The 21,430-nt window shown below is 45.2% G+C and overlaps 1 protein-coding gene across 2 annotated transcripts in view; it reads right to left on the reverse strand.

The window, feature by feature from the left end:
* Nucleotides 1–21,430, reverse strand: part of Frmd5 (FERM domain containing) — a 58,993-nt gene that overhangs the window by 13,577 nt on the left and 23,986 nt on the right. Inside the window, exons 8-11 of one of the 2 annotated variants that reach the window (XM_075681328.1) lie at nucleotides 20,949–21,036; nucleotides 13,860–13,948; nucleotides 7,215–7,278; nucleotides 7,127–7,141 (exon numbers count right to left, since the gene is read on the reverse strand). In XM_075681328.1, the coding sequence (XP_075537443.1) occupies nucleotides 7,127–7,141; nucleotides 7,215–7,278; nucleotides 13,860–13,948; nucleotides 20,949–21,036 (256 nt within the window). The remainder of the gene's footprint in view (nucleotides 1–7,126; nucleotides 7,142–7,214; nucleotides 7,279–13,859; nucleotides 13,949–20,948; nucleotides 21,037–21,430) is intronic. The other variant, XM_075681329.1, reaches the window with a different exon arrangement.

Below are 21,430 nucleotides of genomic sequence, written 5' to 3' on the forward strand. Positions count from 1 at the left end.
ACTGACGCTTGGTTTGTGATTGTATTTAGAAGTACAAAAAACAGTTAAGGGAATTCTGGCAGATCCCGTCGCATGATGAAAGTCTACGTAAATGTGATTAGCAATGAAGCAATGCACCGTATTGCCGCTGATAAAACCTGTCACATACAAGGTGTGTAAGCAGACAGGCTCCTGTGTTGTGCTTCCCACTGGACCGTGCATGGACCATGCAAGTCAATGCATGGCACATGAGCAAATGTATATTCAAGACGAGATTGTCTGTATGTATATGATGCAGTTTTGATTCCGCCTAGCACCGGATAAATTTTAAAGGATATTTTTTTTTTTGTCATTGAAGAACGGCACATACCCAGTGAGCCAAATTGGCATGAAAGAGGTTCATTGATGAACAGCACACACCCAGTGTCGCACACCGAGTGACCCAAGTTGGTCCGACGGCTGCTTTCGAACCCTGTTCCCTCCTCAGCACAGCAGCCCGATGGTCTACCCATTATACCATGGACTACCCAGTGACCAAAGACGGCGGGAAAATGGTAAGACACAGACAGATATATAGCTACATAGATAGATAGGTAGCTAGACAGACAGCTATTAGAAAGTGCATGAAGTATCCTAAGAATGCTAATTGCATTAAAAGACCTTATTATGCTTATATGCCTGAGAAATATGGATGATGTTTGAAACTGCAGTTCAAGCAACCAAAGTTTAAGTGCAAGTGCCACTTCATAAGGCAGGCGATCACACATCTAGGCTGCCATCAGGACAGTTACAGTTCATTGGTTTAATCAGCCAAGTCTGCTTTTACCTCAGTGCAAGCCTGGTATCATTTAGCATGCTATACGTATGCAACAGCATCAGGGCAGTCATGTTCCCCATAGCAATTAGAAATACCACTTCCTTTGAGGAATGCAGCAGTTGGCGTGGTGCATCAATGCATTTGCGGATGTCTCAATTCTGCCTACATGCTGCAGAAAATGTAACAGCTGTTTGATGCTGTGCGACAAATCCCTACTTTCATGGCAGCAGCTTTCATGGCATCGACTCCTTTATGTAGTTAAATGGAGACCAACCTATACTTGGAGGCCACTATTTGAATCGTGAATAACGCCGTTTACATTACCCACAGAGAGAAAGAGAGAGGAAGAGTTTAATGACTGAGAATACAGTGAGGTGAGCTGAAGGGGTACACATATTACATGCTATGTCGCAGGATAAGCCTATTTGTGGCTCAAAGAAAGGTAGCTGTATGGATGTTAAAAAACGAGTTTGCTAACAACTGGGTATTCTTAAACTTATGTGCATGATGATTATACAACAACAAATTAATACTGTTGTGTGTTGAAAGACACAGACAGAAGAGGCTATTTACAGGCTATTTACACTGGAGCCAGGCAGCCAGGCCGACATTCGCTCGCGTTAAGCGCACCGACCAACTTCATCGTCGTTCTCGCGGCAGCTCGTTTCTTGAGCATCGCTCAATGATATCGTAATACTACTCCCCCGGTAGCAAAAGCACCGTCACAGTGCTGTTAAATATCCAAGGCGCGTGGAGAGTTGTAGGGCTTGAGTCGGGCGACGTGGACAATGTCACTGGTTGTCACAGCGGAGGATGTAGTGGGCGTGGCTAGAACAATTTCATAGGTGACATCGGTCACTTTGCGGAGCACGCGATATGGACCTGTGTAACAAGAAAGGAGTTTTTCACATAGGCCAACTTTACGCGAAGGTGACCAAAGCAACACGAGGCTGCCGGGCACAAAATGGACATCACGGTGACGGAGGTCGTAGCGTTGCTTTTGCTTGTCTTGAGACACTTGTAGACGAGCGCGTGCAAGTTGGCGAGCGTGGTCAGCATGGGCGATTGCATCACAGGCATAATCGCTAGTTGAAGCTGTGGCAGACGGAAGCACAGTGTCCAGTGGCAGCGTTGGTTCGCGGCCATACAAGAGATAAAATGGGGAAAAGCCAGCAGTTTCGAGACGGGAAGAGTTGTATGCAAAGGTAATGTAAGGTAGAGCCAGGTCCCAGTCACGGTGGTTGTCGGAAACGTATTTGGATAGCATGTCTGTAAGGGTGCAGTTCAAGCACTCAGTGAGGCCGTTCGTTTGGGGATGGTAGGAGGTGGTAAATTTATGCCGTACTGAGCAGGCACGCATGATGACGTCGATGACTTTCGCCAAAAACGTACGGCCACGGTCTGTTAGCAATTGACGAGGAGCACCATGCATCAAAATAATATCATGTAGGAGGAAGTCCGCAACATCAGTTGCGCAACTGGTAGGAAGAGCACGGGTTACGGCGTAGCGGGTCGCGAAGTCCACCACGACTGCAACCGACTTGTTCTCTGATGTAGATTTCGGAAATGGGCCGAGAAGGTCTAAGCCGACACGATGAAAGGGCTCGGCAGGGATGTCGAGCGGCTGCAGGTAACCAGCGGGGAGCTGGGAAGGCTTCTTGCGTCGTTGGCAAACTTCACAAGCGGCGACGTAACGTCGTACAGAACGGGCAAGACCCGCCTAGAAAGAACGGCGACGTACACGGTCATAGGTTCAAGATACGCTGAGATGTCCTGCAGTTGGTGCGTCGTGGAGCTCTTCTATAACGGTGGAGCGGAGGTGTTCAGGTATTACAAGTAGGAACTCAGAGCCGTCTGGATGAAGGTTACGATGGTACAGAGTACTGTTGCGGAGGACGAAGAGGCATAGAGTAGCATCGGCTGGAGAGTGGTCAAAACAGTCAATGAGTGCTCTGATGTAGGCGTCACGCCGTTGCTCGTCGACGAAATGAAGTAGCTGTGATACAGAGAATACGCAAGAAGCACTGGCAATATTAGAGTCAGAGTCGTCAACAGGGTAACGCGACAAACTGTCAGCGTCTTGGTGCAGGCGGCCAGACTTGTATACCACGGAATATGAAAATTCCTGTAGCCTCAAAGCCCATCGACCAAGCCGGCCTGTAGGATCTTTTAGCGAAGAGAGCCAGCAGAGAGCATGATGGTCAGTGACTACGGAAAAAGGGCGACCGTAAAGGTAAGGACGGAACTTCGCAACCGCCCAGACAACAGCAAGGCATTCTCGTTCAATAATGGAATAGTTGCGCTTTGATGGTGCCAGGAGGCGGCTTGCATAAGCAATAACGCGATCCTGGCCACGCTGATGCTGGGCTAAGACGGCACCTACGCCATGATCGCTGGCATCTGTACGCAATTCTGTAGGGGCATCAGGGTCGAAACGGGTGAGAATGGGTGGTGAGGCTAGAAGAGTGACGAGACGAGAGAAGGCGGCGGCCTCTCCAGTGCCCCACGAGAATTGTACGCCTTTCTTCAAAAGATTAGTTAGGGGTCTAGCAATTGTCAAAAAATCTGGAACAAAACGACGAAAGTACGAGCACAGCCCTACAAAACTTCGAACGTCTGCGGCTGTCTTCGGAACCGGAAACTCTCTGACAGCGAGAGTTTTGTAGGGATCAGGCTGTACTCCAGAAGCGTCAACGAGATGGCCCAGAAGAGTAATTTGCCGGTGGCCAAAACGACATTTGGACAAGTTAAGTAGCAGCTTCGCCTTTCGAAATACATCAAGTATAGTTGTGAGACGTTCAAGGTGAGTGTCGAACGTTGGCGAGAAGACGATGACGTCGTCGAGGTAGCAGAGGCATGTGGACCATTTGAAACCTTGGAGCAAGGAGTCCATCATACGCTCGAAGGTGGCAGGGGCGTTGCATAATCCAAACGGCATTACTTTAAATTGGTATAGGCCATCAGGTGTGATGAACGCGGTTTTTTCTCTGTCCATATCGTCAATACCAACCTGCCAGTATCATGAACGAAGATCAATAGACGAGAAATAGCTGGAACCGTGCAGACAGTCAAGGGCGTCGTCTATACGTGGGAGCGGGTAGACACCTTCTTAGTAATGTTGTTCAGATGATGGTAGTCTACACAGAACCGCCAGGTGCAGTCCTTCTTCTTAACCAACACCACAGGTGACGCCCAGGGACTCGAAGAAGGCTCAATGATGTTTTTATCAAGCATTTTGTTGACTTCATTTTGAATTACTTGGCGTTCCGACGCAGAAACTCGATACGGTCGTCGGTGGATAGGCGTAGCATCGCCAGTAAGAATCCGATGCTTGACCGCGAGCGTCTGGCCTAAAGGGCGATCGTCGATGTCGAAAATATCTCGGTAGGATGATAATACTTGGCAAAGCTCTTCAGCCAGTGCCGAGGACAGGTCCGTCGCAACCATTTTCTTTATATTGGGATCGGCACCCGAGGCTGGCGCGAGGGGCCTGCTAAGCTCACGAGAGCCATCGGTCGATAACGCTGCCACGTATTGGTCGCCGAGACAATCAACGGTGGCAAGGCAAATACGTTGCGGTAGAATTTGCTTTGCCAATCCAAAGTTACAGACAGGCATGCGAGTGCAGTTCCCAGTAATCTTAAGTATACTGTGAGGCACTGTAACGTCATACCTTATTGGAATGTCGGGCAGAGGAGTGATGAGGTACTCGCTATCAGGAACTGGTGGGAAAGACAACAGTTCAATGTAGGCTATTGACTTTGGCTACAGGCAAAGAAAGCCAGTAGGACGTAAGCGGCAGTGGGGTGCGTCAGAAGGTTCTGCGAGCATTGGCAACTCAAGGCGAAGGGTGCTGGAAAAGCAGTCAATAAGAGCAGAATGTGCAGAGAGAAAATCGAGGCCGAGAATGAGGTCGTGGGGGCAATGAGCAATTACGGTGAAGAGGACAGGAGTGTGGCGGCCGGCGATGCTGACGCGTGCCGTACACATGCCGATGATAGGCATAGTACCGCCATCCGCAACGCGGACGACGCGTGCCGACGCTGTGGTGAGGAGCTTGTTCAGTCGTCGTTGGAAGGCAGCACTCATACTTGAAAGATGTGCTCCTGTATCGATGAGCACCGTGACAGGATAGCCGTCAACGTCAAGAAGGTTTCGGTTCGTGGGTAACGTGAGCAGAGGATTTGAGGGCATGGTCGACAACGCAGCTTCACCCCCAGAAGCTGCAGTGCCTAGTTTTCCGGCTGGATCCGGGAGGCGATAGGCGGCGAAGAGAAGCGACAGGGTTGGGGCGAACGAGACTGATGGCGTCGAGGTGAGGGCGAGCGGCTGTACCGAAGGTTTGGAGCAGGAGCATCAGTGGCAGTGGATTCATGGCAGGTGGTACAGGGAACGGAAGGTCCAAAGGTGCGGGAATAAGCGGCGGTGTATGTCCGAGGAGGTGGTGGCCATCGGTTGCGGCAGTGACGAGCGACGTGGCCGATGCGACAGCAATGGAAGCAGATCGGCCGGTCATCAGGGGTATGCCAGTCGGACGGGTTGCGGCGAGATGTGGCGGAAAAGGACTGCCGAGGACGAGGAGGGCCGCTAGAGAACTGGGGAACGCTGGGTTGAGACGTGGAACACACGGAGTTCAGACCCATGTTCTCAAATTCCTGTCGGATGACGGCCTGGATCATCGTAATGGTGGTTGCTGCCGGATCGGGAGGCGTCGTGGAGAAAGCTGGCGAACAGGTGGCCTTGAGTTTGCGGCGAACAATACGGGTGACGTCATCACAGGTGGTGGTCTGACGTGGTCGACCCTCACATGTTGACGTAGCAGCAGTATTGGGTAGCCGCGTGATGTGGTGTGTGATACGGCGGCTCTTAGCTTGTTCAAGGCGACGGCATTCTTTGATGATGGCATCGATAGTCGAGACGTTGCCGAAAACAAGCAAATTGAAAGCGTCGTCGACGATGCCTTTTAGAATATGTGACACTTTATCGGCTTCGGACATAGCATCGTCAGCTTTGCAGCACAGAGCTAAGACGTCGAGATGAGATGAGAAGCATTCTTTGCTGCTTATTCTTTTTTGGGTACAGAGTGTTGTTTCAGCTCTGCACCTAACAAGCCGGAGCAAAAAGCAAAGAAACAAATGTTGCTCACCCCCTCCATCCCTTCTCCTCCGATTACACCAGTAGAAAATACAAGGAAGCCAAGCAGTATAGCTTTAAGGTAAGCATATGTGTGGTTAGCATACTAGAAAACTTCATTTTTGAAGTTTGGTTACCCAGCATACCGCATATGCCGGAGCGAAGGATGTTGGAAAGTTTCCTAGCTAGCAGTGGCAGGCAACCACTGTCGGAGGAAGCTATCCTCGGCCCATGGCCTGACACTGAAACTTCAATGCATGCAACTAAAGTGTTGAAGTTTCTGCAGGACACCAAGCTTGACGAGCAGCTCTAGCAAGGCAACTGACCACTTCTGTTATCATCAGCACCCATCCCAGTACTTTCACTCCTCTTCCCTCTTCCCCAGAGCAGAGTAGCAGACTAGAGCACACTAGCTCAGGTCGACCTCTATGTCTTTCCTGTCAATAAATTCTATTCTATTCTGTTGAAGTTTGAATTTTTTTCTTCCCCACAGAATGAAAGGACACACCGAAGCAAAAGGCTGTTGCCTCATGAGGCCTTGGTGCCCACTATACAGTTGGCAAGAGTTTGAAGGCAAGGTTTTGAAGGATTCCTTTTTCCTTTCAGCTATGTGAACTGTCCCAAATGTTAGAGGCAGGTTATGGGCTAATAAGTTTAGTTTTATCACTGGCGCAGAGATGGTCATATTGTTGTACACATGCATTGTGAGAACCATAACACAACGGTCAGTTGAGTAAGTTGGCATGAGCGAGTGATGAGAAAAATAAAAGGCAATGGGGCAAAGGGTAGATGCTATGTACATTGTCAATGAAACGTTTATTGCAGCACACGGCAATTACATCTTTAATTCACCAGTAATATTTAGATTCGGCAATGTTGTTTAGCATCTGCTAACTAGTTTTCACTGGCATAGATGCTGGGTGCTTGCCTGTAATTTGTCATGGTGCACATGTTTATTCTTCTTGTGTACTTTTTTTAGCAGTTTCTCACAGGGAAGTGAGCAAGCAGATATGTGGAAAGCACATGCAAAATGTAAAAAATTTTTAGTTCGGAGCTGCAAGTGATCTCTACAACAATAATCAGACGAAGCAAACATCACAGGTTAAGTAGGGGAAGAAACAAAGGAGAAAACAATGTCTAACAGATCACAACCATCACAAGTCACATCACACACTAGCAACATATGAATAAGCTCACCTTTGCTTTGACATCCTGGAAGCAGAACGAAAACACATGAACAGACATTAGGCAGGACTATACGGCAGTGCAATGGGACCGAATTTACCTCGGGGAACATTAGGTGAATGATGAACATCTTTCCTTCGTAGTTGATTCTCTGAATGTCAGGCCTAAAGAGAAAGGTGGAATAAATAGGAGAATGGAATGGTCAATAGAGAAGCCTGACAATGCAACATTATTTTCTATCATCGTGCCAAACATTATGCTAAATGTTTCAGCAAGGATTGATCAGTTCTAACAGTTCTGTAGAGGGAAAGAACAAACTTTCGTGACACACCACTCATGTCGGCATACATAAGAAATTGTGCGATATTCACAAAATAAGGATTTATTTAACAAAGGATTACCTAATTAACATATGATTAATCACTTCAGGAACCAAGCTGTAAATGTAGGAGAGAAGCTAGTCAGTGCTCGAGGCACATCTACTTAGCTGCCTATCCTGAGCCTAGTACAACTTTTCAAATACTTGCTCACCAACTTGTAGAAACAATCACTTATGTTCCACTTAACACTTTACGTACTGCAGGAAATGACGAAAATTGTACAAACTTTCACAGAAACATCCAAGAAATGCGGTGCACAGGCATCCACGTTTTCAATGCATGCGTTCGAGCAGCCCATAAAAAAAGAGACAGAGGTACAGAAACTGTCATGAGCACTGACAAGTGCTGCCATCTAGTGCTGAAAATTGTAACTAGATGCAAGCTCAGTTTTGGTCCAGCCAGTTTAGGATTGGGAGCCATTTTTGGAGCAGGAAAAATGACGTTCTGGAGCAGTTTAGGAGCAGCCACACCATTTTGGAGCAGTGTCGCAGAAGCAGAGAAATTTGTCTTTTTTGAACACTTGCAGTAGTACAGCAGTAATCTGTAGCCATTTGGTGAAACCTGTTATTACTGTGCAATCAGTAAGTGCTGAGCAAGAATGAAGCAAGACACAAAGCCAACAGTGACCAATTAAGCTTGTCTACCCATGGGCAGCATACCATGCGCGATATGTTGCGAAGATTTTATTTGGGTAGGCAAGGAGCTTAATTTTGTAAGCAATTAAATAAAATTTTGTACCCTAACAAGAACAAAGATATGCGCCTGGGTGCAAGACAAACATAAAATCGCAAATGAGCTAGAACAATTTGTGCCAGCAGGCACAAGACAAGACAAGACCAAAAGTGATGGGAAATATCTTATGTGCATTCCAGACAACAAATGTGCTCCGATATTTTTTTCTTTGATTTATTTCACGATACTGTCAATCCCATCAGGGATTTTTTAGGGATGCTTTACCGCACAAGATAAAATGTGTATTACACTCAATAACGATGCTAGAAGCTCGACAAGAGACTGTATGTCTATGAATGGCACCATAATGAGATGCCTCTGTACGGTGTTTTGCAAAGGTGGTGATGGCAGTCAAAAACAGCATTTGTACCATCCCGTACACTCTTTCGTTGCGAGGCGGTTTATCGGCTTCTTGTGTGTCGTGTGGATTCTACGAATAGATATGAGTTGATTCGGCATAAAACCGTACCTTTTGTCGCCTATACCCGACTGACCTTTCCAATCACGACCCTTTAGTGCCCCCAAGGGCTCCAATTGCCACAGGAACATGCGAAATAGCTCTTAAGGCCCGCCAGTACAATTATTAGGCATATCGGTGCTCGCACTGTGACAGGAAACGGTGGGCGCACGCGTGTATAATTAAGCAATACATGTTGTGTCCCATGACAATTGCCTCTTCCCACACTTGGGGTGCTTCACCGTATTACAGTGAAACCTCATTAAACCGTAGTTGGCCGGAGCTCGCAAAAAGTTTGTACTAAACGGTAGTATTGTTTAACCAAAATAGCATGAGATCGTACACTTACTAGACAAAAACAGAACTCGGAGAGAATGCGATGAAAGGGGAAAAAACATGCAGTATTTATTCACTTCGCACCACAAAAGTGTTATTTTCGTTTGATGCCGTGGCGGCCTAACAGCGACGACCGTCGCCTCAAACTTACTGAAGCTGTGAGCCAGCTTTTCAGCCAGCCCTCTGTTCTCGGCAAGCACTCGCATGGCAGATTCCTTGTTGGCATTGCATACCCTCTGTGCATGGGCGTGGTAGCGCTGCAGATGTCGCGGGGCGACTTTTTCATTGCGGGGTGCTGTTCTCGTCACAACGATAGCATTCATGAGGCTGACGTAACGCACAGCTTCTGCCACTGTCGGGCTTGAATCGCCCGTGATGTCGCTTTCAGTGTCATCCTCATCACTGTAGCTAGGCGACACTTTGGCAACAGCAAAGGCAACGATGACGAATAGTCGAACCTCGTAGCTGACATCTCTTCATGGTCGCAGCAGCGTTGCCGAGGAACTGCTTCGCATTCAAATGCCACACACCATAGTCAACAGTAGATTCCTGTTGCGTGCCAGTGCCAACTTCTTCATGTCAGGTTCGACAGCACGAACAATGTCTAATTTTTCTTCTATGCTGAGCACCCGGCGTCTTTTTTATCCGAGCTTTAGCACGATGTGAACGATGCGACTCCTTGTTCGCACAACACCATAACGCTCTCTGACATGGGGCCGAAATGATGTTCATGTCGATGTAACTTCACGTGCAAACACACAGGGCGCATGGAGGCCCTTGTTCTGATCCATGGTTCCAATCTCTGAGGCTTGTTGTTCTGCCATGTGACGCGATAGAGACAACGCACCGCCGTGCTTTTGCGATGAAAAGTGGAAACACTACCCGTTAACTGATATGTATGCGATAAGCTGGTACGGTTTACGCAGATACAAAACACATTATCTTCAATGGCTGCTGAGTGTGGGATTCTACTTTATTACCTTAAAAATTAAACTACTGTTTAAGCGGGTACGGTTTAACGAGGTTTTACTGTATTTCGCATATGCTTTGCCACGTAACACTACTATATTGAGGCCAAGCTGACTTTTGGAAATTGGCATTATGCAACGCGTTGTGTTTTCTGAGGTGGGAAGGCTTAAAGCCTTCCCTACATCTGTTGGACAAATAAAGTTTTACAATCCAAAATCTGAGCTTCGAAGCCATTGGCGAGAATCACAAAGGCGGAGTCAGCGCCATTTCTAACAGCGGTGAATTGTTTTATTGAAAAACATGGCACCGAACAGCAAGAAGCTTGCTCAGGCCTAGCGTTGAAGCAGTGGTGGCTACGGCTGCCAGCAGTTCTGCGTGCAAGAGCATGGAGGAAGAAAAAATATAGGAGGGAGCATTACGTCATGCAGCCTGCCTTGGTAAGTGACCACTCCGCGAAGCCACAGTGGTGGCCCAACATGTGGCCTCTTGCGTTGAGATCACAGAGCAAGAATCAATATTTGCCGAGATGTTTGGTTTATTCGGTGCATGTTTGTTTGGCTGCCCTGCCGTGGATCTGCCTGCAGAGCAGTAACACTAAAAACAACTGCACACTTTGACGTGAGATCACATGTTGGGCCACCAGGTTTGGCTTCAATCGCATTGTGGTATGCTCCCTTCTATCTTCTTCTGTCCTCCATGTGTGACAGCGCCTGCTCAAGGAGGCGAGATAATCAACATGGTGGCAGTGTTGGCTTCAATCAATGCTGTTTCAGACCTGCGGTCATGGCAAGAAGTCCGAAAAATTGGACGATGGAGGGTTTCTGCGTCCTAAATTTCAGACGTTCTTATACATTGATTGACTCTATGGGGTACCGTAGTGGTGCCGTAAGGGCATCCGAATTAGTAGACCTGTCCGAAAAATCAGGCATCCGGAAAATAGGTTGTTGGCTGTAGTTGCATAACCTTACTGAAAACATTGCATTGCCGTGAAAAGACAAAAATACCGCACTTTTGCATAGTTGGCACAAATGGCACTTGAGTGGGTGCAGCCAGGAGCAGGCAAGTCGAATTGTAGCAAAATGGCATAAATGGCACAGTTGGACCACCCCTGCAAGCTACGGATGCACTCATCATTGGTTTATACTACTAGGTACATTTCCTCATAACAACTGGACTACTTGTCATCAGTTATATTGGTATGAATGGCTGTGACGACGATACTCATCAGCAGTAAAGAAAGGGTTGATACTTTCCCAAAAAGTAGGGGTGTGCAAATATTCGAAATTAGGAATACGAATAGAATATTTTCCTTTCTTAAAGCGCATGTGATTCGAGAAATGCACATTTGGAAGTTCCCATATATTCGGTCACGGCTGAATATCAGCAGAAACGGCAAAAATATTTGGCCAGACTGTGCATATTTGAGCAAGTAACGAATCATTTGCTTGCCACACGTCCTCCTAAGAATATGTTTATTCACTGTGAAATGCGCATGAATGTTTCTTCACTGAGAAATTCACATCATTCGCATATTATCTGTCTGCTCCATTTCAGTCTATCTGCCATATGCCTGCGAGACGAGAGTAATTTCAGTTTCTTTTTCACCAAGCTTTATTCTATGACTTTTTTATAACAATATATGATATACTTTTGCATTCTATGAATAGATACAATAAAATAAGTATCTCAAGAATGTTACCTAAACTTTTTTAAATGTTGCAAATTCAAAAGAGAAATATATATGTGCAAGCAGAACACTGCATTGCCATCGACAACTCCCGCCATTTCCCGTGTACCTAAGATGGTCGTCAGCTCTTCAATACATACTGCTGCTTTGTGATGCAAATGCAAACTACGCTAACTGTGGTGCTGCGCTAGTTGCAACTATCTCAGCACTGATACAGTCCTCGCTAGGTGTTCGCCGAGAATGGCATCAACTGCAGATAATGAACCACCAAGCGGGCAGGAAAAGAAAGTAGGAAAAAGTATTGTTTGGCAGTACTAACACAATACTCTCGTCGTCGACAGCTCGGTGCAAGTTGTGCGAATGTCTGCACGAAACACCGATGGAAACAACCACAACTCTTTAAACTCACATAAAACAGCAACCTTTGTTGATGGAAGAGTACAGTTGGCATCTGTCCCTGAGAGGGAAGTTACAGACTATGTAAAAAAGCCTCTTCTGGACAGAGGCAAGGATTTTTGCGAGTGGTGGCAGTTCATTGGTTGCGTCAAGTACCTACATTTAAGCACACTCACTCAGGAGTATTTGGCCATCCCTGCCACCTCAGTTGCAAGGAAAAGGGTGTTTTCTATCGGCAAAAGTATTGTCACGGCACATATAGGGCGCTTACTTTCTGAACATGTAGAACAGTCAAAATTTTTGCATGATAATTTATAATGAGTGCATTACCTGTAACGAGTGTCTCTTTAACCTGCTGCAGCCTAGTAAAATGCAGTTTCATTAATTTATCTTGAAAAGGTAATAAAAGCTATTGTTACCTCTTGTTTTGCAACTTTTTAATACTACACACATTTGACATTCGAAGACAGTTTTGTGGCTCATTCGTATTTTATTCGTATTCAAGAATTTTAATATTTGCACACCCCTACCAAAAAAGCCTTTCTTTACACAGTGCGAGATGCAAATGTGCAGAGCACACTTTTCTATCAGATTTTAGGACTAATACCTCTGAACTGGTGGTAGTCTCTGGACAGCTGATACACGAACACTGACCAACTCAAATCTTGCCATTTCAGAATGCACCTAATGCAATTAATTACAAATTTGTGAATCTTAGTTATTTAAAAAGGTAACCGATGATTACTGCACAATTCCTGATGTCAGACTGCACATAATGTGGTACCAAAAAAGAATGACATCTTCATGTGCTCAACATCCTGTAAACTGTGTTTAGAGAAGCCTATAATGCACACAAAAGTGCCAAACACCAAACAAAATGGAAGAAGTATGGTAACATGCACGCTATATAATTAATGCAATATCTTACATTCTTAAGAAGCACCAGCGATGTATGACAAACTGGGAAACCTTTGTGTTGACAGTGACTTGTTGAAAGGTAACTAAATGGTGCATTGCAAGATCTGTACAATAATTATTCCTTCTTTTTCCTCAAGTCACCATGTTGTGATTAAAATGAACAGATTCGCAGAAACATTTCACTCTACAGTTTTCTATTCTTGAGTGACATAAGGCAGTTCAAAGTTGCATCTATGAGGACACACTGAGCCACACATGCTGGCTGATTTTTCTAATGCTGAACGCTCTCTCGCTCTTTTTTTTTTTTTTAAGTCTGTCATATTTATGCCCTTGCCATTTTTGCAGCTAGGCTATGTGGCTGGGCAGACATTATCGGCAAGAAAATTTTCACTAATATGGCTAATCACCTAAAATGTGCAAATTAACATTTTAATTATACCATTTAGGCCACGTGTTGCCAGTGCAAAAGTGAAGCAGTACAGTATTGAAGTCATGCTTGCTTATTAGAAATCATAAGACTAGCTTCACTTTTGAGAGATCCTTATTAAAGATATGCTAGAAAACACAGTGACATTCCAGTAAACAGTTTTTCAAAAACAGTAGTAGTTGGAATGCCAATGCATATTTTAGTAGATATTTAGGATGAATATCTGAGCAGACTATGGGGACAGAGAGTGCTAAGTAATGCTGTTGATTCACTAGTATGCATCATTACTGCACAAAAACAAACACTGTAACTGACAAAGTTAACTGAATAACACAGGACAAGAATAAGCATTTAGGAATGTATAGTCACAGTTCGCTATTTCTAACATGGCTTTTTGCCTTTTCTATGGTCTCTCTAATAAGCATTTCCCCCCCCTTGCTTACCACTTGAAGTGATGGGTTTTGCGACTGCCTTGAAATGTAAGGATGCCCGCATAATTGATGCCCAAGTACAGCTGATTTCCCTTGTGGTCCTGTACAGATAAATTTTCAAATAGAGTAAAGCAGAACATCTAATGCAACCAAGGCTGCATTTAACAAGGCTATTTGTGGGTGAAATTTGTGGGTGAAGGGAAAAAGTAACACTATATTCTTGTACTATTTATGACCAGCTGTGCAAAAAAAGAGAGTATCTCACCATGCTACATCCATAACAAGAAATGCGCAAGAAAAAGCTCTCATCAGGTCAAGGGGCAACCCTTGAATGGAACTGCCCGGAAGGAAAATATGGGCCACCATATGCCTATGAAAGCCCTAAAAGGGTCCTCAAACAAAAATGTCCGACATTTCTTACATAAAGCCAGCAACCTCTTGAAAAGCAGCCTTATGCCAACTTGAGAGCACATCGACTATCTGAACCACAGCCTGTAAGTGAATCCTCAACCAAGAAGCGTTGAACGTTTTGTTCAAGCAGTACAATGAAGGTAAAGAAACAGCGTCAGACATTAACAGGGTAATGCTTTCGCTCATTTGCGATTAATTCAATTTTTTGATACTTGCAATACTGACCGAAGGTCCTGGCCAGTGCCCACACATTTCTATGAACCGAAGCCTTCCGTTATTTTGACCCCATTGGTGACTCCAATTGTTACCCCAACGTCCGGAGCATCTGTCTTAACGGTGCCAGGGAATAGTGAACGTGTCAAAGACATGTATCCGCTGGCAAAAATATGTATCTTCAACCTGCCTTGATTTCAGAGTAAGAACAGCTCACAGAGAATTTCTAGTATTTACCAGATTCTAATGTGCACATTTCTCCAAGGAATTTGGTAAAAAAATTGCCTGCACGTTGCAATCAGGTGCAAAACCATGTTCGTATCATTAGCAACTGCCTGCCATCAGAGCCAGCATCATCACTACTTTTGTTACAAGATGACGGCAAAACAAGTTTTTGCCTAGGATAGCCACGATAACATGCCACTTTCAGGCTTTAATCACAAAAGTACAGTCAAAAGGTTTTATAAAAGTTATTTTACATGCTAGGCTGGCTGCAACAGTCATGTCATGCATTTGCAGCGATGATCACTTGGACGGGAATTAAACCCGTAACCTTGTGATCATAGTAACTGTTTAGTAAGAGGGTTGATCCAAAAATAAGGTTCCCAAAGAGCTCCAGCCACACAGGAAAGTGCGAGGTGAAATACGGCAACACTGTGGCGCACAGCTGTCCCCCACTCTTGATTTCCCCCCAGCCGTGCTTTGCTGCACCGCTCATTTTTGTCTTAGCAGCCGTCCAATATGGAGGTTCCCATTGTTGATCCCGCCAAGTGGGAGATTCATTCCGTAATTTGCTTTTTGCATGCCAAAGGGACTCCACCCGTGGATATTCATCGTCAGTTGACAGAAGTGTATGGTGGCAAGTGTACGTCCGTTCAACACGTCCGAAAGTGGTGCAGGGAGTTTAGCGCCGGTCGGAGGGAAGTCCACGATGAAGAACGGAGTGGAAGACAGTCAGTTTCGGAGGCGATTATTGAGATGGTCCAATGCAAAGTGCTTTAAAACAGGAGGATCACTGTCCGTGAACTTGTTGCTCAGTTTTCTGGGAGTTCTTACAGTACAGTGGAAAGAACTTTGACCGAAACATTGGGGTATCACAAGTGTTGTGCTCGATGGGTACCGTGGCTATTGACATCAGACCACAAGGAGAAACACCTTGACTGTGCTTGCCAGTTTCTTCAAAAGTGTCAAGAAGATAAGGAAGGATTGTTGGACTCCATTGCACGGGAGATGAAACGTGGGTGTTTTATTTCACTCCCGAAACGAAACGAAAATCCAAACTGTGGCGTCACCCAAAGTCACCAGTCACAGAGAAGTTCAAACAAACTCCTTCTGCTGGCAAAGTCATGGCCAGTGTTTTTTCAGGATCATAATGGGATCATCATCATCATCATCAGCCTAGTTACGCCCACTGCAGGGCAAAGGCCTCTCCCATACTTCTCCAACTACCCCGGTCATGGACTAATTGTGGCCATGTTGTCCCTGCAAACATCTTAATTTCATCCGCCCACCTAACTTTCTGCCGCCCCCTGCTACGCTTCCCTTCCCTTGGAATCCAGTCCGTAACCCTTAATGACCATCGGTTATCTTCCCTCCTCATTACATGTCCTGCCCATGCCCATTTCTTTTTCTTGATTTCAACTAAGATGTCGTTTACCCGCGTTTGTTGCCTCACCCAATCTGTTCTTTTCTTATCCCTTAACGTTACACCCATCATTCTTCTTTCCATAGCTCGTTGCGTCGTCCTCAATTTCAGCAGAACCCTTTTCGTAAGCCTCCAGGTTTCTGCCCCATATGTGGGTACTGGTAACACACAGCTGTTATACACTTTCCTTTTGAGGGATAGTGCCAACCTGCTGTTCATGATTTGAGAATGCCTGCCAAACGCACCCCAGCCCATTCTTATTCTTCTGGCTATTTCAGTCTCATGATCCGGATCCGTGGTCACTACCTGCCCTAAGTAGATGTATTCCCTTACCACTTCCAGTGCTTCGCTACCTATCGTAAACTGCTGTTCTCTTCCGAGACTGTTAAACAATACTTTAGTTTTCTGCAAATTAATTTTCAGACCCACCCTTCTGCTTTGCCTCTCCAGGTCAGTGAGCATGCATTGCAATTGGTCTCCTGAGTTACTAAGCAAGGCAATATCATCAGCGAATCGCAAGTTGCTAAGGTATTCTCCATCAACTTTTATCCCCAATTCTTCCCACTCCAGGCCTCTGAATACCTCCTGTAAACATGCTGTGAATAGCATTGGAGATATCGTATCTCCCTGTCTGACGCCTTTCTTTATAGGGATTTTGTTACTTTCTTTGTGGAGGACTACGGTGGCTGTGGAGCCGCTATAGATATCTTCCAGCATTTTTACATATGGCTCATCTACACCCTGATTCCGTAATGCCTCCATGACTGCTGAGGTTTCGACTGAATCAAACGCTTTCTCGTAATCAATGAAAGCTATATATAAGGGTTGGTTATATTCTGCACATTTCTCTATCACTTGATTGATAGTGTGAATATGGTCTATTGTTGAGTAGCCTTTACGGAATCCTGCCTGGTCCTTTGGTTGACAGAAGTCTAAGGTGTTCCTGATTCTATTTGCGATTACCTTAGTAAATACTTTGTAGGCAACGGACAGTAAGCTGATCGGTCTATAATTTTTCAAGTCTTTGGCGTCCCCTTTCTTATGGATTAGGATTATGTTAGCGTTCTTCCAAGATTCCGGTATGCTCGAGGTTATGAGGCATTGCGTATACAGGGTGGCCAGTTTCTCTAGAACAATCTGACCACCATCCTTCAACAAATCTGCTGTTACCTGATCCTCCCCAGCTGCCTTCCCCCTTTGCATAGCTCCTAAGGCTTTCTTTACTTCTTCTGGCGTTACCTGTGGGATTTCGAATTCCTCTAGGCTATTCTCTCTTCCACTATCGTCGTGGGTACCACTGGTACTGTATAAATCTCTATAGAACTCCTCAGCCACTTGAACTATCTCATCCATATTGGTAACGATATTGCCGGCTTTGTCTCTTAACGCACACGTCTGATTCTTGCCTATTCCTAGTTTCTTCTTCACTGTTTTTAGGCTTCCTCCGTTCCTGAGAGCCTGTTCAATTCTATCCATATTATAGTTTCTGATGTCCGCTGTCTTACGCTTGTTGATTAACTTAGAAAGTTCTGCCAGTTCTATTCTAGCTGTAGGGTTAGAGGCTTTCATACATTGGCGTTTCTTGATCAGATCTTTCGTCTCCTGCGATAGCTTACTGGTTTCCTGTATAACGGCGTTACCACCGACTTCTATTGCGCACTCCTTAATGATGCCCATGAGATTGTCGTGCATTGCTGCAACACTAAGGTCCTCTTCCTGAGTTAAAGCCGAGTACCTGTTCTGTAGCTTGATCCGGAATTCCTCTAGTTTCCCTCTTACCGCTAACTCATTGATTGGCTTCTTGTGTACCAGTTTCTTCCGTTCCCTCCTCAAGTCTAGGCTAATTCGAGTTCTTACCATTCTATGGTCACTGCAGCGTACCTTGCCGAGCACGTCTACATCTTGTATGATGCCAGGGTTCGCGCAGAGTATGAAGTCGATTTCATTTCTAGTCTCACCATTCGGGCTCCGCCACGTCCACTTTCGACTAACCCGCTTGCGGAAAAAGGTGTTCATTATCCGCATATTATTCTGTTCTGCAAACTCTACTAATAATTCTCCTCTGCTATTCCTAGAGCCTATGCCATATTCCCCCACTGACTTGTCTCCAGCCTGCTTCTTGCCTACCCTGGCATTGAAGTCGCCCATCAGTATAGTGTATTTTGTTTTGACTTTACCCATCGCCGATTCCACGTCTTCATAAAAGCTTTCGACTTCCTGATCATCATGACTGCATGTAGGGGCATAGACTTGTACCACCTTCAATTTGTACCTCTTATTAAGCTTCACAACAAGACCTGCCACCCTCTCGTCAATGCTATAGAATTCCTGTATGTTACCAGCTATTTCCTTATTAATCAGGAATCCGACTCCTAGTTCTCGTCTCTCTGCTAAGCCCCGGTAACACAGTACATGCCCGCTTTTTAGCACTGTATATGCTTCTTTTGTCCTCCTAACCTCACTGAGCCCTATTATATCCCATTTACTACCCTCTAATTCCTCCAATAACACTGCTAGACTCGCCTCACTAGATAGCGTTCTAACGTTAAACGTTGCCAGGTTCAGATTCCAATGGCGGCCTGTCCGGAGCCAGGTATTCTTAGCACCCTCTGCAGCGTCACAGATCTGACCGCCGCCGTGGTCAGTTGCTTCGCGGCTGCTGGGGACTGAGGGCCGGGGTTTGATTGTTGTATTCATATAGGAGGTTGTGGCCCAGTACTGCACCAGGGTGGCCAATCCTGCTCTGGTGAGAGAGTGCGTTACCGGTTCTGGTCACCGGGATCAGGCCACACTCCAGGCCTGTTTGTGCAATTTTCTCAACACACATTTTTTTTTTTTGTATTTTCCGATGGAGAATTGCGCTGTACCGGGATTTGAATCACGGTCCTTTTGCACTGGAGACGGATACTCTACCGTCCCCGCAGGAGTTAAATTAAAAATTGGAGAATGGGGATTTGCGTGACAAAACCACTTTCTGATTATGCACGCCTTAGTGGAGGACTCCGAAAATTTCGACCACCTGGGGTTCTTTAACGTGCACCAAATTCTAAGTACACGGGTGTTTTCGCATTTCGCCCCCATCGAAATGCGGCCGCCGTGGCCGGGGTCCGATCCCGCGACCTCGTGCTCAGCAGTCTAACACCATGACGGGATACTGCTGGATAATAATGGATATGGATAATAATGGGATACTGCTGATCAATTTCATGGAACGTTGGACAACACTCAACTCAAATAGTTATTGTGCAACACTAAGAAAACTCAGGTGAGCTATCCAGAACCGCCGGTGAGGACGGCTGGCAGCCAGTGTAATGCTGCTTCACGACAACCCCTGACCTCACGTCTCCTGTCAAACCCAGGAACAGTTGACAAACTTTGGGTGGACTGTCGTGCCCCACCCACCGTACAGTCCAGACCTCGTGCCTAGTGATTATCACTTGTTCCCCAAGTTAAAGGAACATTTGAGTGGCCAACACTTCTGGAGCGACAATGAAGTCAAAGAAGTGAAATGCTTCCTCAACGGGTTGGCGGCGGAGTTTTATGACATTGGGATACAGAAATTGGAGCACTGCCTACAAAAATACGCAGAAAAAGATGGCAATTATGTAGAAAAATAGAGCAACATTTCATCTTTCCAATTATGTAAATTCCTATGAGAATAAGCAATGTTGTCTATTTCTAAATTGATAGGGACTTTATATCTGGATCAACCGTCGTATTTAAGTATCCGCAACTTATGCACGTGCAATGCCTGTGCAGCTGCTAAATGGTTTAATTTCTGATGGGACATTCACCTCATTGCAAGTTTGAGAGCTTTGACGTAAGGTAAACATGACGGCAGTTCCTCTGAAAGCCCTTAATGACCATTTGAAAATTGTCTTAAAGCATAAACACCATTTTAAGTTATCTCCAGCAATACCTAATTTACCGTATTTACTTGAATCTAGGCTGGCCTCAATTCTAAGCCGATCCTCAAAAATGGGAGAGTCATAAAAGATAAATCTTCCTCAAACGTAAGCCAAATTGAAAGTGGTTTTGAACTAGGAAAGAACATGCATTTTTATTAGTTTTCGATGCTGATCCAAAGCATATGCAATGTTCACAGGTCATCGTCTTCGATGTCGCTGGCCTCTTTTCAGTGATTTCTTCACACAGTGCACTGTCTTTGTCTAGGGTGTTAGAGGTGTTGCACTTTCATAATGCTCGTACAACAGTTGAACACCGATATAACGAAGTAAATACAAAATTTGGTAGGTCATGCTTTAATAAAATTCTTGCTATAACGAAATAAAAAAAGCGGGACTGAACATGGTATCAGTTTACTGAAGCATATTTTTGTTTGCACATACCTCGATATATATATTCTCCTAGCAAAAATGTCAAACAGAGTCACCAACTATTTTTCAGACCCCCGATTTTTCAAACCTACGCGATTACTCAGACTTCCCTGTGACATCGCCACATACCCTCTAGCACTAATGTATAATGGCAATAACTGAAATTTTGGACGCTGCACAATGTGTCGAACATAAACCGCACATTCTCAAATTTAAGCTGATTGCCACCCTTCATACATTACTATTTAAGTCAAAGTATTGGCCTGGATTGAAGTAAATATGGCGAAACTTCTCCAAACTACCCGAGCGTCTACACAGGTTTGCCTGCCATCTTATGGGCGCATACAGAGGTCACTGGCCAGAGTCCTTCAGTCCTCCTAGCTTTGGCTAGGAGACGTTTTTGTACAGATCAAGGCCTCTTCAGGATGCTCTACACATTGAGGCAAAGTTGTGTGCGATTAATGCTAATGTGTTTAAAAGACTGAAGGTGCACACCTTGACAGGATGAGGGTCCACACCATACGTGTCGAGGAGACAAGCCTTGCGTAAAAAGTTGGCTTCTGCCACAGCTGGTACTTGGCCCCTGAAAGTAAATGCTGCTGATGGAGGACATTTCTTGGGGCAGCCGTGGTCATCTTGCATGCATTATGGCACTGTAAAGGGCACTGCATCCATTAGGGCACTGTAAGGATATAGCTTAGTAATTAAAAAGAAAAATTCTTTTCTTAGGTGCCAATGCATAAAGAGCAATGTAAATGGCATATCGGCCCATTAAGATGACTGGAAATAGCAACAAAAAGCAGCAAAAAAATTTTAATATATATGAGATTAAAACGGTGAAACAGTGCACCCTTGCTTACAAAGAAAAACACAAACATATTTAGCACAAATACTGACCTAAGCCTTTAGAATAAAAGGAAAAGAAAGGTGTACTTGTGGAATAGTAATAATAACTGAGAAAGAAAGGAACATTTAAT

The sequence above is a fragment of the Dermacentor variabilis genome, chromosome 2, assembly GCF_050947875.1.
Source record: "Dermacentor variabilis isolate Ectoservices chromosome 2, ASM5094787v1, whole genome shotgun sequence".
In the NCBI taxonomy this organism is placed as follows: domain Eukaryota; kingdom Metazoa; phylum Arthropoda; class Arachnida; order Ixodida; family Ixodidae; genus Dermacentor; species Dermacentor variabilis.